Genomic DNA, 18392 nt, shown 5'->3' with positions numbered 1-18392 from the left:
GGGCATGATTTGGAAAGGCACACACCCGTCTATATAAAGTCCCACAGTTTACAAAGCATGTCTGAGCAAAAACCAAGCCATGGAATTGTCGGTAGAGCTCCGAGACAGGATTGTGTCGAGGCACAGGTCTGGGGAAGGGTACCAAAAAATGTCTGCAGCAATGAAGGTCCCCAAGCTCACAGTGGCATCCATCATTCCTAAATGGAAGAAGATTGGAACCACCTACACTCTTCCTAAAGCTGGCTGCCCGGCCAAACTAAGCAATCGGGGAGAAGGGCCTTGGTCAGGGAGGTGACCAAGAACCCGAAGGTCACTCTGACAGAGCTCCAGAGTTCCTCTGTGAAGATGGGAGAACCTTCCAGAAGGACAACCATCTCTGCAGCACTCCACCAATCAGGCCTTTATGGTAGAGTGGCCAGATGGAAGCCACTCCTCAGTAAAAGGCACATGACAGCCCACCTGGAGTTTGCCAAAAGGCACTTAGACTCTCAGACAATGAGAAACAAGATTATCTGGTCTGATGAAACTAAAATTGAACTCTTTGGCCTGAATGCCAAGCATCACGTCTGGAGGAAACCTGGCACCATCCCTATGGTGAAGCGAGGTGGTGGCAGCACCATGCTATGGGGATGTTTTTCAGCGGCAAGTAGATTAATGATGATGATGAAGGCACCGGAGAGAATGGCTAACGTTTTACGGTCTCCTAATTTTGTACATAATGTTTCTGCCACATTTTATGACCGAAAATAACTTCTAGAAATCAGGACAGCGATTACTCACCTCGTACTGAAAGACAACTTTATCTTTAAGGAGTCAGACGAGAGACATTTACTCCAGACAACCAACAAGGCCCTTATCCCGTCATTCGCAGGAGAAAGAGATGGAGACATCGAGGACGAAGGTCAAGGTGCCTTGTAAGGATCCGGCGGCGAGTGAGTAATTTGCCTTTACGGCGAGGGAGTAATTTACCATTACCATCGGTCCTATTAGCCAACGTACAATCATTGAATAATAAAAAAACACGAACTACAAGCACGTATATCCTACCAACAGGACATTAAAAACTGTAATAAGCTTATGTTTTACCGAGTCGTGGCTGAACGATGACATGAATAGCATACAGTTGGCGGGTTATACAATGTATCAGCAGGATAGAACAGCAGCCTCTGGTAAGACAAGGGGTGGCGGTCTATGTATATTTGTAAACAACAGCTAGTGCATGATATCTAAGGAAGTCTCAAGGTTTGCTCGCCTGAGGTAGAGTATCTCATGATAAGCTGTAGACCACACTATTTACCAAGAGAGTTTATCTATATTCTATGTTGCTGTCTATTTACCACCACAAACCGATGCTGGCACTAAGATCACACTCAATGAGCGGTATTGGGCCATAAGCAAACAGGAAAAAGCTCATCCAGAGGAGGCGCTCCTAGTGGCCAGGGACTTTAATGCAGGGAAACTTAAATCCATTTCACCAAATTTCTACCAGTTTGTTAAATGTGCAACCAGAGGGAAAAAAACTCTAGACCACCTTTACTTCACACACAGAGACACATACAAAGCTCTCCCTCACCCTCCATTTGGCAAATCTGACCATAATTCTATCCTCCTGATTCCTGCTAACAAGCAATAACTAAAGCAGGAAGCACCAATGACTCTGTCAATAAAAAAGTGGTCAGGTGAAGCAGATGCTAAGCTACAGGACTGTTTTGCTAGCACAGACTGGAATATGTTCCGGGATTCTTCCGATGGCATTGAGGAGTACACCACATCAGTCACTGGCTTCATCAATAAGTGCATCGATGACGTCGTCACCACAGTGACTGTACGTACATACCACGACCAGAAGCCATGGATTATAGGCAACATCCGTACTGAACTAAAGGGTAGAGCTGCCGCTTTCAAGGAGCGGGACTCCAACCCGGAAGCTTATAAGAAATCCCGCTATGCTCTCAGACGAACCATCTAACAGGCAAAGCATCAATACAGGTCTAAGATCCCATCGCACCACACCGGCTCTGACGCCTGTCGTATGTGGCAGGGCTTGCAAACTATTACAAACTACAAAAAGGAAGCGTAGCCGTGAGCTGCCCAGTGACACGGGCCTACCAGACAAGCTAAATTACTTCTATGCTTGCTTCGAGGCAAATAATACTGAAACACGCATGAGAGCATTAGCTGTGCCGGACGATTGTGTGATCACGCTCTCCGTAGCCGATGTGAGTAAGACCTTGAAAACAGGTCAACATTCTCAAGGCCGCAGGGCCAGACAGATTACCAGGATGTGTACTCCGAGCATGCGCTAACCAACTGGCAAGTGTTTTCACTGACATTTTCAACCTGTCCCTGACTGAGTCTGTAATACCAACATGTTTCAAGCAGACCACCATAGTCCCTGTGCCCAAGAACACCAAGGTAACCTGCCTAAATGACTAACGACCCGTAGCACTCACGTCTGTAGCCATGAAGTGCTTTGAAAGGCTGGTGATGGCTCACATCACCATTATCCCAGAATTTGCATACCACCCCAACAGATCGACAGATGAGCGCAATCTCTATTGCACTCCCACACTGCCCTTTCCCACCTGGACAAATGGAACACCTATGTGCGACTACTATTCACTGACTACAGCTCAGCGTTCAACACCATAGTGCCCTCAAAGCTCATCACTAAGCTAAGAACCCTGGGACTAAACACCTCTCTCTGCAACTGGATCCTGGACTTCCTGACGGGCCGGTAACAAGGGATCTGTGGATCTGTTGGGGCAAATATAGAAAATGCTCTATAGTCTACAGTCAAAGACTGCAGAACGATTTGACGGGGTGCAGGATTTTGTTTTGTGCCTGATTTTAGATATGTTTCTGCTTATAATTTCAGACATTTTGGTAGGCTATTTGTTAGTCAACTTGTCTATAATTATTATGTAGCTTATCTTTTGTCATTATATGCTGCCCTAGAAGACTAAATAAACCCTTTCTCACCGGAATAATGTAATAGATCGATAGAATGAACGCTTCAATCTAGTTGACATCGGTAAAAAAAAAAAAAAACGGGAAAGATTTTCTGTACAAAATGTCCAAATTACATCAGTTTGACCGGTTGTAAGGGAAAATAAAGCTGTGAAAACTAGCCAACGTGTTTCTCATAAGATTTCAGTTTGTCTTCGATGCATATTTTATAAGGTTGAAATACTAAATCAGCTTTTGTGATGCTTTTATGATGAAGACAGCACATCTACAGATGGCATCTAACTGAGCATTGCGTTCTCTCAAGATGCAGAAAGAAAGAAATCATGTTTCTCCACTCCTGTTCCCAAGTCCAAATTTTGCCCATTTTACTGCAAGAAATGCTTAATTCTGCAGGAGTTATTATTAAGGCTATTTGAGAGGTGATAGACCTACAGTCCATTTTTGTAATTGTTATTTTATTTAACTAGGCAAGTCAGTTAAGAACAAATTATTATTTACAATGACGGCCTACCCCGGCCAAACCCTAACCCGGACAACGCTGGGCCAAATGGGATCCGCCCTATGGGACTCCCAATCACGGCCAGTTGTGATACAGCCTGGAGTCGAACCAGTGTCTGTAGTGACACCTCTAGCACTGAGATGCACTGCTTTAGACCGCTGAGCCACTCAGGAGCCCGTCCAGATTTCAGTTTCCATTTAACCCATCTAAACAGTAGGCTACAGTTCCATTGACATGCCATAGGCCTATTTGAAGTCCCGTCTTGTGACTGTCGACATCACACATGATCCTTTTTTACCACTTCACCAAATATTTCCCAAACAGTACTTTTCTGGCCCTCCCTTCTCTTTTTTTCAACTTTCCTTTCGCAGCTTTCGTCTTATTGAATAACATTTCGACAATGTCCTTTTTGCCTCCGTGGACAGATTTTTTTATTATTTGGCGATGTAGGCTATTTGGTACAGTTAAGCCCGAAAGCTTAGGCTCATGCACTAATACCAGAGAGCCTAAAATAATAGAGAGAAAAAACTACATGTAGCCTATAGAAATTGAACAATAATTAGAAATGTATGTTTTTTTCAAGTATTGTTTCTCTTTATACAACCGCCCGCCCGCCACCCACCTACCCACCCTTCAGCCACAGATTTTCACTTTATCACATAGTCGGGCGGTTGCAGATGGGTTATTAGCAATTGAAGGCAGGTGAGGGTGAACAAACAGCCGACCCGCGCACCACTAACACACGTCTCTGTTCTCCCCCACACACACTCTCATTCCTGACATTCTTCTGCCTTACTTCCAACGTGAAGTCCAGTCAAATTCGGCTCCGGTGGTTCTCCTTCTCTCTCCCCCTCTCCTCTCTTCTTCTCCAGACTGTGCTGAGTGTGCTCGGCTATATTTGGTCTGGGGTTGGGAGAGAATGGGTCAGGTCCAGGTCTAGGAGCTGTACTATCCCTTTTTACACCTTGACAGCAAGTCACTGGCTCTACCGGCTGCAGTCTCCCACTCCTTCCCTGAAGTCCTCCTGACGAAGCAATGACAGACAAGTTCTCCGTGGCTGGCGTAGAGTTATCCTATCTTATCTAAAAACTGGCCCAAGGAAGCCTCTCACTCCGGAGTCCCGAAACAGATACCTTCCGTTACTGCCTGGCTTTTCCCCCCTTTTCCCCCCTAGTCTGAGTGTTCTAGCCAGTAGAGAATTACCAGAATTCCCTCAGTCATTTCCTTCTGTGGATCCCTGTAGTGGAAGGTGTTCCAGGAGGGTTTTCCTTCTCTCCCCACTCGGCTGTTAGCTCTGTTAGCCTAGCCAGCTTAGTGGTTTCTTACTGGGAGAGAGCAGGGAACCGTGGTGCAGGCCCCTCCCCCATCCGCCTGCCTCTGTTCTCTGACTCACATATATAAACTTCCTGTCGTCAAGGCGATCCCACAGAGGGGTGTGAGTGGGGTTGTTGAAGGCCACAAAGCAGCCCCTCTTTACAACACAGAGAGAGAGGCGGGGAAAGGTAAGTACTTAATTTAGCTGTCTGGAACTGAAAGACCACCTTCGCCTGAGCTCAGACCTGGGTTCAGATACTATTTGAAATCTTCTAAATACTTTGAGTATTTGCTTTAGACTTCCTGGAGTGCCTTCCTGGAGTGACAGATAGTTTGCGACTATTCTATTGGTTCCATTGCAGCAGTCAAGTTAAATCAAGCAAAACTAAACTATTAGAAATGATTTCAAATAGTATTTGTACCCAGGTCTGCTTGGGTTTGGGTTGTCATCAACAAGAGACTAGGAGAGCTCCACTCCAGCCAGTGTGAGAAACCAATAAAAATAGAGCAGGAGGAATTAACCTCAACACAGAAAATGCAGCTCTGTGGACGCATTCGCATACTGTCAACATTCTCTATCACTCATGCACAGACATGCACGCACACACACACACACAAACACAAGCCGCCACTTCCGGATACTCACTGACTAACACAGCCCCACCCAGTTATTAAATGTAAATGAGTCCAAAGGGTTGTTCCATGTCATTTCATCAAGCCATGACACCCACCATCTCAGATCGTTCTGAAATCTTTTCTGTAGTTAGAAACAGATAAGATGAGCGTTCCTGCAACATTATTTGGTTTAAATATAATTTGATCTCCGAGAAATTAGGCTATTTTACCTGGTCACTGATTCAAATGCAAACTTTTTCAGCAATAAGTATTTGTATTTATTATGGATCCCCATTAGCTGCTGCCAAGGCAGCATCTACTCTGCCTGGGATCCGGCAAAATTAACACAGTAATACAATTTTAAAAACATTACAATACATTCATTACAGAATTCACAACACAAAGTGTATGCCCTCATGCCCACACTCCACTACCATATATCTACAACACAAAATCCATGTGTGTGTATGCATGTGTCTATGTTTATGTTGCTTCACAGTCCACGCTGTTCCATAAGGTGTATTTTTATATGTTACTTGAATCTGATTCCACTGCTGGCATCAGTTACCTGATGTGGAATAGAGTTCCATGTAGTCATGGCTCTAGGTGGTACTGTGCGCCTCCCATAGTCTGTTCTGGACTAGGGGACTGTGAAGAGACCACTGATGGCATGTCTTGTGGGGTATGCATGGGTGTCTGAGCTGTTTAAAACAGACAGATAGGTGCATTCAGCTTGTCAAATCCTCTTACAAAAAAAGTACTGACGAAGTCAATCTCTCTTCCACTTTGAGCCATGAGAGATTCACATGCATATTATTAATGTTTGCTCTCTGTGTACATCCAAGGGCCAGCCTTGCTGCCCTGTTCTGAGCCAATTGCAATTTTCCTAAGTCCCTCTGTGGCACCTGACCACACGACTGAACAGTAGTGCAGGTGTGACTAAACTAGGACCTGTATGACCTGCCTTGTTGATAGTGCTGTTAAGAAGTCAGAGCTGCACTTTATTATGGACAGACTTCTCCCGATATTAGCTACTTTTGTATCAATGTTTTGACCAAGACAGTTTACAATCCAGGGTTACTCCAAGCAGTTTAGTCACCTCAACTTGCTCAATTTCCACATTCTTTATTACAAAATTTTGTTGAGGTTTAGAGTTTAGTGAATGATTTGTCCCAAACACAATGCTTTAAGTTTTTTTAATATTTCAGACTGACGTATTCCGTGCCACCCATTCTGAAACTAACTGCAGCTCTTTGTTAAGTGTTGCAGTCATTTCAGTTGCTGTAGTAGCTGACGTGTATAGTGTTGAGTCATCCGCATACATAGAAACACTGGCTTTACTCAAAGCCAGTGACGTGTCGTTAGTAAAGATTACTTTTTTCAAAGGGGCCTAGACAGCTACCCTGGGGAATTCCTGATTCTACCTGGATTATGTTGGACAGGCTTCCATTAAAAGAACACCCTCTGTGTTCTGTTAGACAGGTAACTCTTTATCCACAATATAGCAGGGGGTGTAAAGCCATAACACATCACTTTTTTTCAGCAGCAGACTATGATCGATAATGTCAAAAGCTACACTGAAGTCGAACAAAACAGCCCCAACAATATTTTTCTCATCAATTTCTCTCAGTCATTTGTTTAAGTGCTTGTTGAATTTCCTTCCCTATAAGTGTGTCAATTTGTTTACTGTAAAATAGCATTGTATCTGGTCAAAAAAAAAGAATCCAAAACATTACTAAAAGGTTGGTAACAGGCTGATTGGTCGGATATTTGAGCCAGTAAAGGGGGCTTTACTATTCTTAGATAGCGGAATTACTTTTGCTTCCCTCCGTGCCAGAGGAAACACACTTTCTAGTAGGCTTAAATTAAAGATATGGCAAATAGGAGTGCCAATATTGTCCGCTATTATATTCAGTAATTTTCCATCCAAGTTGTCAGACCCTGTTGGCTTGTTTGAGTTTATTTTATTTTTACAGGAAGAGTGCACATTAATCAACGTTTCAGTTAAAGTGCCGGTTTTAGCCAGCCGGCTAATTTTCAACCGCAGTCCATAGGGCAGGTTATTAAAAACAATTACAATATTGACAATCATTGAGCAGTGAGCACACGCAGAGCAACATAGGACAAGCAAGACATAGCATACAGACAGAGCAACATAGGACAAGCAAGACGTAGCATACAGACAGAGCAACATAGAACAAAAAGCAGCAAGACAAAATTCATAAAAGCAACAAAGTGTTTCCACACCTCACAAGCTACAGACAACATGGAAAGCGGCAATACACAGCTAGGGATTATGTTCACAAATCTGATTGACCTTTAGCCATGTCTTCATGCATTTTGTGAAAGTGTGATATGTGGTGCAGTTGTGTGTGTCTGATGGCAGTGTATTCCAGACATGGGAAGCTCTCACAGAGAACGTGGATTTACTAAAGGTGCTTTTCCTTAAGGGAACTATACAGTCACCTCTCATGGTAGACCTTGTGGATCTGCTGCCATATGTTTGGGTTTTCTGTTTAACAAAAATACTGAGTGGAGGGGGAGCCAGGCCATTTAGGATCTTGAATACAAGACATGCGTCGGTGTATTGCACAAGATTTTCCCAACTCAGGATCTCATGCTTTCTGAGGATGTAACAGTGATAATGGCTATTGGGCTTCCTATCAAGCATTTTGAGAGCCTGTTTGTAGACAGACTGAATAGGTTTTAATGTTGTACAGCAAGCTTGGGCCCAACTAGTCAAGCAGTATGTTAAGTGGGGGAGTATCATAGATTTGAAGTACAGTTTTGCTACCTCTGTAGTCAAACAATTTCGTATAAATCGGAAATTAGCTAGGTTGAATTTGTTTTTTTGAATGACCTTTTTCACATGCTTTTTAAAAGAGAGGTTGGAATCAAGTATGATGCCAAGGTACTTAAAATCAGATACCACCTGGAGCTTCTCCCCTGACACATAGACATCTGGCTCAGTAGCATCTGTTGCCCTCTTTGTGAAGAACATGCAAACAGTTTTTTTCACATTGAGATGCAAACACGAGTCACTGAGCCACTTTGTAACCTGGACCATTACAGTAGTGAGTTCTTGTGCAGCTTGTTGTCATTGTTCATAGACAACAACAATAATTGTTTCACCTCTTCCACACTCGCTTTACGGAATTCAAAATTACAATTTGTGTCTTTCATAATTTGGTCAGATATACTTGGATGTGTAGTGTCAGCGTTTGTTGCCGGCTCAGCGTTTGTTGCCAGCTCAGATAAACATGAAATGACCCAGGGTCTCAATAGAACATCCCTCAGATATGCACAAAAACAATATGACAATCAAAATAGGTGAATCTTACTTTAAATGGGTTTCCATATTATTTTTAACTCCACTGATGGTTTTGTTACAAAACATGTTGCGTTATATAGCAAATGTGCCCACTCTGGTCTTGGCACGTGCGCTCTAGCCAAAAACCTGCAGATACAGTGCAGGTATAAGCCTACATGATCAGATTATTATGAACAAAGGAGCGAGATTATTTACTTGTCAAACGGCAGCCAAGCATCAAATCATCATGTCACCAGAACAAAACCCTCAATATGTATTGGAAATGAGCATCAAACTCATCACTGTGCACTTTCATCATAAATGATTTAATCTGCAGCTGTATTCTACTTGTCAAACAGAGAATTGATACTATATACTTGTTGATGGGGTGGGATTGGCGTGGGGAGTGGGGGGGTCTGTGGGTGGCTTTTAACAATTTATTTGGATTCCTCACATCTAACTCATTGATAGAAAACAAGTTTGGTCCAAATCGGATGTTAGGTACTATATTTATTGATCATATGAACCCTATAAATTAAAAATGACCAATTTGGATGAAATCAATTAGCTTAATTTCTTAGATCAAATTATACTTCATCAAAATCATTTTGCAGGAATGCTAAACTTATCTGTTTCCAACAACAGAAACCATTTCAGAACAAATCAGATGGCGGGTGTCGAAATCCTCTTTCTTTTGCCTTTTTATGGTGAAATGACCACAAAGGCAACCTATAAACACACCGCAAGACTCAAAACGTATTTTTGCCCGTGATAACCCCTATTGCAGAGTAGCGTGTATGTGATGAAATGTTATTCATGTCATCAGGAAATGTTATCATTATCAACAGTCAAAAACGTGAGTGACACTACGTTGGTTTGGTGATTTTAGTGGTGTTCATCCTGCAGTTTGGTCGTTTGACCACCGCATGACCACATGATGATGACCCTTAGGTTAGAATGACCACGGCCAACACAGGGCTGATATATGGCTGGACAAGAGACAGAAAGACATACAGTACCAGTCAAAAATTTGGACACACCTATACTCATTCAAGTTTTTTTTTTTTTTTTTTTTTTTTACAATTTTCTGCATTGTATAATAATAGTGAAGACATCAAAACTATGAAATAACACATATGGAATCATGTAGTAGCCACAAAAGGGTTAAACAAATCAAAATATATTTGAGATTTGAGATTTTTCAAAGTAGCCACCCTTTGCCTTGATGACAGCTTTGCACACTCTTGAAATTCTCTCAACCAGCTTCATGGGGTAGTCACCTGGAATGCATTGCAATTAACAGGTGTGCATTGTTAAAAGTTCATTTGTGGAATTTCTTTACTTCTTAATGCGTTTCAGCCAATTAGTTGTGTTGTGACTAGGTAGGGGTGGTATACAGAATATAGCCCTATTTAGTAAAAGACCAAGTCCATATTATGGCAAGAACATCTCAAATAAGCAAAGAGAAATGACAGTCCATCATCATTACTTTAAGACATGAAGGTAAATCCAGAAAATTTCAAGAACTTTTAAAGTTTCTTCAAGTGCAGTCGCTAAAACTATCAAGCGCTATGATGAAACTGTCTCTCACGAGGACCGCCACAGGAAAGGAAGACCCAGAGTTACCTCTGCTGTAGAGGAGAAGTTCATTAGAGTTAACTGCACCTCAGATTGCAGCCCAAATAAAAGCTTCACAGACTTCAAGTAACAGACGCATCTCAACATCAACTGTTCAGAGGAGACTCCTAAAGGACACCAATAAGAAGAAGAAGTGACTTGCTTGGGCCAAGAAACACGAGCAATGGACATTAGACCGGTGGAAATCTGTCCTTTGGTCTGACGAGTCCAAATTTGAGATTTTTGGTCCCAACCGCTGTGTCTTTGTGAGACGCAGAGTAGGTGAACGCATGATCTCCGCATGTGTGGTTCCCACCGTGAAGCATGGAAGATGAGGTGTGATGGTGTGGGGGTGCTTTGCTGTTGACAATGTCAGTGATTTATAGCAATACGCCATCCCATCTGGTTTGCACTTAGTGGGACTATCATTTGTTTTTCAACAGGACAATGATCCAAAATACACCTCCAGGCTGTGTAAGGGCTATCTGACCAAGAAGGAGAGTGATGGAGTGCTGCATCAGATGACCTGGCCTCCACAAATCACCCGACCTCTACCCAATTGAGATGGTTTACGATGAATTGGTCCGCAGAGTGAATTGAAAGCAGCCAACAAGTGCTCAGCATATGTGGGAACTCCTTCGAAGACTGGTTGAGAGAATGCCAAGCGTGTGGAAAGCTGTCATCAAGGCAAAGGGTGGCTACTTTGAAGAATTTCAAATATAAAATAGATTTTGATTTGTTTAACACTTTTTTCTGGTTACTACATGATTCCATACGTGATATTTCATAGTTTTGATGTCTCCACTATTATTTTAAAATGTAGAAAATAGTAAAAAATAAAGAAAAACCCTTGAATGAGTAGGTGTGTCCAAACTTTTGACTGGTGCTGTAAATATAGAAAGACAGACAGAAAAATCAAAGGAAGTAGGCTAAAGAAAGAAAGAAATAGAAAGAAGGGACCCACAGTGAAACTATTGTTGACGTTCTTAGTGCTGGATTCGGCCACGCTCGCGTCGGTCAGGTCAACCTCATCAAAGATGATGGACTGAGGGGGAAAAAAGAAGAAGAAATTGTTACATCATCCGACTGTTAGGTCTAAAATCAAGAAATACAGAAAACTGTCTGTAGATAGGTACTACTGAACTGTTTTCAAAAGTCACGTGGCCTGTGTAGTCCAGGGGTTAGTGTCGCTGACCCTGGTAACACATGTACAGCCTAGGCTTACAGAATTGGCATGAGTTTGAACCGGACCCACTGTCCTTCTGACTCGCAATCCCTCCTACCTTTCCTATCTCCCCTTCACTGTACTGGCTCAATAAAAAATAAAAAATATATATATACACATTTATCTCCAAAAGTATTGGGACAGTGACAAAAGGTTTTGTTGTTCTGGAACTGTACTCCATTACTTTGGATTTGAAATGATTCAATGACTATCTGTCACGGTAGCAGCTACTCTTCTTGGGGTCTGGCAAAATTAAGGCAGTTATACAATTTTAAAAACATTACAATTCATTCATTACAGAATTCACAACACACTAAGAATCTGCCCTCAGGCCCATACTCCACAATCCATGTGTACGTGTGTGTATAGTGCGTATGTTATCATGTGTGTCTGTGCCTATGTTTGTGTTGCTTCACAGTCCCCGCTGTTCCATAAGGTGTATTTTTACCTGATTCCACTGCTGGCATCAGTTACCTGATGTGGAATAGAGTTCCATGTAGTCATGGCTCTATGTAGTACTGTGCGTCTCCTATACTCTGTTCTGGACTTGGGAACTGTGAAGAGACCTCTGGTGCCATGTCTTCTGGGGTATGCACGGGTGTCTGAGCTGTGTGCTAGTAGTTTAAACAGACAGCTCGGTGCTTTCAACATGTCAATACCTCTCAATACTATCAGGTTAAAGTGCAAACATCATTAATTTGAGGGTATTTTCATCAATATCAGATGAACCATTTTGAAATTACTACACTTTTTGTACATAGTCCCTCCATTTTAGGGGACCAAAAGTATTCAGACAAATGAACTTTTGTATTAAAGTAGTAAAAAGCTTAGTATTTTGTCCAATATTCCTAACACAATGATTACATCAAGCTTGTGACTTTACAAACTTGTTGGATGTATTTGCGGTTTGTTTTGGTTGTGTTTCAGATTATTTTGTGCCCATAGAAATGAATAGTAAATAATGTAGTGTCATTTGAGTAACTTTTATTGTAAATAAGAATAGAATATGTTTCTAAACACTTAATGTGGATGCTACCACGATTACGGATAGTCCTGAGTGAGAAAGTTACAGACGCACAAATATCATACCCCCAAGAAATAACCTCTCACCATTACAATAACAGGGGAGGTTAGCATTTGGGGGGGGGGGGGGGGGTGATATTTATGCCTCTAACTTCCTCACTCATATATATCCACGTTTCATTCAGGATTATCCGTAATCATGGTAGCATCCACATTAACGTAGAGGTGTTTAGAAACATATTCTATTCTTATTTACAATAAAATAATCTGAAACACACACAAATTTTAAATCACAAACTTGATGTAGTCACTGCGTGCTACGAATATGGGAACAAATATTCAACTTTAACACACATAAAAGTGAATGACAGTGTCTATCCAAATCATCTTGGCTCCTGGACCCTGTCGACACGTTTCAAAGCTACATTGAGACAATGACTTATCAGTGACCCAAGCCCAGCTCAGATAATCCCTACCATTGTGTTGCTGAGCTGTCGTAGTGCTGCTGCAAATGTACATTGTCCCAGGGGCGTTGGCAGTCATAATGTAAGTAACCTAATGTATGTCCCTCTAACTTCCCTGAATGCCTCTGTCAATTTTACAGCTATTGGATGCAGTAATCATGTGCCTATGAACCTGAGTTATACTGTTAGCACTTAGGCTAACTGTTTGTTAGGTTAGATTACTCGTTGGTTATTACTGCATTGTCGGAACTAGAAGCACAAGCATTTCGCTACACTCGCATTAACATCTGCTAACCATGTGTATGTGACAAATAAAATTTGATTGATTGATTGATTGAGGCAGTTTTCCCTAGTAGGAAGTCCACTGTGTGCAACTCACCCTACAACTTACCCTCAGCTCAAACATAAATATCCCTGAATTGTCTACCTCGGATAAGTCTCCCAGTAAAGCAATTAAAACAACCAACAAAAACAAAACGCAGAAAAGTGCTAAAAAGCTCACGTTAACATATGCAACCTAAGAAGCAAGGTTTATGAAATTGGTAACTTGCTAGTAACAGATGACATGCATATACTGACCATCTCTGAAACTGACTTCGATGATACAGTGGTAGCAATACACGGTTCAACAGCTTCAGAAGAGGCACATGCCAATGTTGGAAGTGTTGCCGTTTATGTTCAAAGTCATATTCCTGTAAGGCTGAGAGAGGATCTCGTGTCAAATGCTGTTGAAATAATATGGCTACAGGTTCGTCTGCCTCACCTAAAGCCCATTCTGGTGGGAAGCTGCTATAGACCACCAAGTGCTAACAGTCAGTATCTGGATAACATGTGTGAAATGCTTGATAATGTATGTGATATCAACAGAGAGGTATATTTTCTGGGTGATTTCAATAGACTGGCTTTTATCAAGCTGTCCACTCAAGAAAAAGCTTAAAACTGTAACCAGTGCCTGTAACCTGGTTCAGTTTGTCAGTCAACCTACCAGGGTAGTTACAAACAGCACAGGACTCAAATCATCAACATGTATTGATCACATCTTTACTAATGCTGCAGTAATGTGCTTGAACGCAGTATCCAGATCGGATGTAGTGATCACAATATAGTAGCCATATCTAGGAAAGTCAAAGTTCCAAAGGCTGGGCCTAAAATAGTGTATAATAGGTCATACAAGAACTTTTGTAGTGATTCCTATGTTGTTGGTGTAAATAATATTTGTTGGTCCGTGGTGTGTAATGAGGAGCAAACAGACGTTTCACTTGACACATTTATGAAATTGCTTATCCCAGTTACTAATAAACAAGCACCCATTACGAAAGTGAATGTAAAAACTGTTAAATCCCCTTGGATGGATGAGAAATTGAAAAATTGTATGGTTGAGATGGATGAGGCATAAGGAATGGCAAATAAGTCTGGCTGCACAACCGATTGGCAAACATACTGCAAATAAAGAAATCATGTGACTAAACTGAATAAAAATAAACTACACTTTGAAACAAAGATAAATGAAATAAAGAAGCTTTGGATTTACGATTAAATTAAGGAAAAAAGGCAAATTCAGCTCAATCATTCATTGAAGGAGATGGCTCATTCATCACAAAATTGCCAACTACTTAAATACATTTTTCACTGGCAAAATTAGCAAACTTAGGCATGACATGCCAGCAGCAAACGCTGACACTACACATCCAAGTATATCTGACCAAATTATGAACGATAAGAATTGTAATTTTTCATTCCGTAAAGTGAGTGTTAAAGAGGTAAAAAAAAAGACTGTTGTCTATCAACAATGACAAGCCACCGGGGTCTGACAACATGGATGGAAAACTACTCAGGATAATAGTGGACGAGATTACCGCTCCTTTTTGCCATATATTCAATTTAAGCCTACTACGAAGTGTGTGCCCTCAGGCCTGGTGGGAAGCAAAAGTAATTCCGCTACCTAAGAATTAGGGATGCACGATATATCGGTGAACATATCTGAATCGGCCGACATTAGCTAAAAATGCCAACATCGGTATTGGCAGATGTCTAGTTTAACGCCGATGTGCAAAAATGATGTCAAAGCTGACATGCATACCTATATAACGTAGGTACATGCCTTAATGACTCCACGTAAAATGTTGCACTACACGTGCAACACAGCATTCATAACCTAGCCCACAATGTCTGCTGTGTGGATCGAGCAGTCAACAAGTCGAGCAGTCATTTGAAAAAAAAAAAAAGAACATTTCAGCGAGACGGCTCAAAGTCGAAATCCATTAAAGCCAAGATAATGGAATTCATTGCCCTTGACAATCAACCGTTCCCTGCCATGGGTGATGTTAGTTTTCGCCGACTGGTCGAGCACTGGTACACTACCAAGTGCGCTATTTTTCAGATGTTGCCCTACCGGAGTTACACAGTAATAGTGTCACTTCTATTAGCTTCACAACATACATACTATAGAATGCCGTTTGGGTCTTTACGTGTCAAAAAACATACAGTAGCACTTTATTTTTTATTTCACCTTTATTTAACCAGGTAAGCTAGTTGAGAGCATGTTCTCATTTACAACTGCAACCTGGCCAAGATAAAGCAAAGCAGTGCAACACAAACAACAACACAGAGTTAAACATGGAATAAACAAGCGTACAGTCAATAACACAATAGAAAAAAAGAAAGCCTCAGTACAGTGGGCAGCTGGGAGGAGATGATCTTATTCTCCATGGACTTAACAGTGTCCCAAAACTTTTTGGAGTTAGAGCTACAGGATGCAAATTTATGTTTGAAAAAGCTAGCTTTTGCTTTCCTGACTGACTGCGTCTATTTGTTCCTGACTTCCCTGAAAAGTTGCATATCGCGGGGACTATTCGATGCGAGTGTAGTCCGCCACAGGATGTTTTTGTGCTGGTCGAGGGCAGTCAGGTCTGGAGTGAACCAAGGGCTATATCTGTTCTTAGTTTTTTTGATAGGGGCATGCGTATTTAAGATGGTGAGGAAATTACTTTTAAAGAAGGACCAGGCATCCTCTACTGACGGGATGAGGTCAATATCCTTCCAGGATACCCGGGCCAGGTCGATTAGAAAGGCCTGCTCGCAGAAGTGTTTTAGGGAGCGTTTGACAGTGATGAGGGGTGGTCGTTTGACCGCGGACCCATAGCGGATGCAGGCAATGAGGCAGTGATCGCTGAGATCCTGATTGAAAACAGCAGAGGTGTATTTGGAGAGCAAGTGGGTGCCCATGTTTACGGATTTAGGGTTGTACCTGGTGGGTTCCTTGATAATTTGTGTGAGATTGAAGGCATCTACCTTAGATTGTAGGACTGCCGGGGTGTTAAGCATATCCCAGTTTCGGTCACCTAACAGAACGAACTCTGAAGATAGATGGGGGGCAATCAAGCACTGTCAAAGCTGTACAAAAAGAGTCTGCAAACAAGAAAACACCGGCCACGAACGATGTGTTTACAATACCGCGTTGGTAATAAAGCATAATTTGTTCGACCACAACTTCGGGGGTAGCTAGTTTTAGCTTGGTACCTGGCTAGCACCAATATAATCAGCCTGAAAACAACGACCAGTAGAAACTGCAGTCATTTTCATTATTCTTAGCAATGATTCAGGAATCCTTGTGAGTAAGTATTAGCTAGGTTGCCACTTGTTGTTTGCCTATTGAAATTGAACTTTAGTTAATGAAAATAAATAGCTAGCCAGCTACTTAACCCTGTTGCCCAAATCTAACGTTATAAGCAACCAGCTAGCTTAATCTGGCTAGTGAGTCTCGACCGGACTTGGTTATGTGTTGTGAAGCTAGCCACAATAAGGATTAGGCACAAATAGTGGAATATGCGGTTTGCCTTCAAAATAAAAGTATGTCATTGACAGTGATGCAAATGAAAACAAATAGTAGAATTATCACAATTCTATTTTGAAGGCTAACCCCAAAGTCCACTATTTGAGCTGATCCTTATTGTGGCTATCTTCACATAGATGGGTCCGACCACTATTAATCAATGTCTTATAAATTAGGGTTATTTTAGATGATGCCGACTAGCTATATAGTTAGCTAGCTAACTATAGCTACTGAAACAGATTGTCGTTTTGCTATGTTTTTGGGGAAGAACATTGTTTTCATCCACGAGCTAGCTAGCTTTTTTTTAATTACCAGCACTGTAGGTGCGCGAGACAACTTTACCAGCATCATAGCATACGTATCGATGAATCGTTGTGACATGAAATATAAGTGATCGTGTAATCAATGTGTAATAACAATGTAAAAAATGTATATACGCGTTAAATTACTATGTGATGTGAACTCATATTCAGGTCATGATTGGTCAACAAGCTAAGTTGACACGTCAAATAGTGTTATCTACTGGTCAATGTTTATTTTTTGACATGCAAAGACCCAAACGGCGTTCCATTGAAATCCTGGTTGAGAATGAAACGACTGAGCAAATGTATCAACGAAACAGCACAGCAAGTGAAAGAAATATGTTTTGATTATGTTTTACTGGTAACGGGGACATACGTAAATGGCAACAAAATAACTTTTTGGTCAGTGCGGTGTGTAAGCTATATTTAACTAGGCAGGTCAGTTAAGAACAAATTCCTATTTGTAATGACGGCCTACCCCGGCCAAACCCTGACGACGCAGGGCTAATTGAGCGCCGCCCTTTGGGACTCCCGATCACGGCCGGATGTGATAGCCGGGATTCGAACCAGGGACTGTAGTGACACTTCTTGCACTGAGATGCAGTGCCTTAGAATGCTGCGTCCATGTGTGCGTGTTAACTATTTAACTGTACTAGAATGCTTAAACATTTTCAATAATCAGTTATTGGTATCATTTTTTTGGGCAAGGAAAATATCGGATATCGGTATCGGCCAAAATTGTCATACCGGTGCATCACTACTAAGAATAGTAAAGCCCCCCTTACTGGCTCAAGCCAACCAATCAGACTGTTACCAAAAAATTGTGTTTGACCAGATACAATGCTATTTTACAGTAAACAAATTGACAAGACTACCAGCATGCTTAATAGGGAAGGACATTCAATAAGCACAGAACTTACACAAATGACTGATTGGCTGAGAGAAATTGCAGATAAAAAGATTGTGGGGGCTGTTGTGTTAGACATCAGTGTGGGTTTTGACATTATCGATCATAGCCTGCTACTGGAAAAACATAGGTGTTATGGCTTTACATCCCCTGCTATATTGTGGATTGAGAGTTACCTATCTAACAGAACACAGAGGGTGTTCAGTGGGGCCTCCAGGTAGAGTCAGGCATTTCCAAGGGCAGCTGTCTAGGCTCATTACTTTTTTCAATCTTAACTAATGACCTACCACTGGCTCTCAGTAAAGCCTGTGTGT

At 41.7% G+C, this 18392-nt stretch overlaps 1 protein-coding gene across 6 annotated transcripts in view; it reads right to left on the bottom strand.

The window, feature by feature from the left end:
* Window positions 1–18392, bottom strand: part of LOC139549172 (diacylglycerol kinase delta) — a 93201-nt gene that overhangs the window by 52752 nt on the left and 22057 nt on the right. For 4 of the 6 annotated variants that reach the window (XM_071359340.1, XM_071359335.1, XM_071359338.1 and 1 more), the window contains exon 3: window positions 11290–11370. The exons of 1 other annotated variant lie outside the window; for it this stretch is intronic. Coding sequence is in view for 3 of the 5 variants with exons in the window: in XM_071359335.1 (XP_071215436.1) it covers window positions 11290–11370 (81 nt within the window). In the remaining 2 variants the exon portion in view is untranslated. Of the gene's footprint in view, window positions 1–4265; window positions 4810–11289; window positions 11371–18392 lie in introns of those variants that run through there. One more of the 6 variants, XM_071359339.1, reaches the window with a different exon arrangement.

The sequence above is a fragment of the Salvelinus alpinus genome, chromosome 22, assembly GCF_045679555.1.
Source record: "Salvelinus alpinus chromosome 22, SLU_Salpinus.1, whole genome shotgun sequence".
In the NCBI taxonomy this organism is placed as follows: domain Eukaryota; kingdom Metazoa; phylum Chordata; class Actinopteri; order Salmoniformes; family Salmonidae; genus Salvelinus; species Salvelinus alpinus.
Note: the sequence above shows the minus strand (reverse complement) of the source record. Positions and strands in the feature narration are given on the sequence as shown.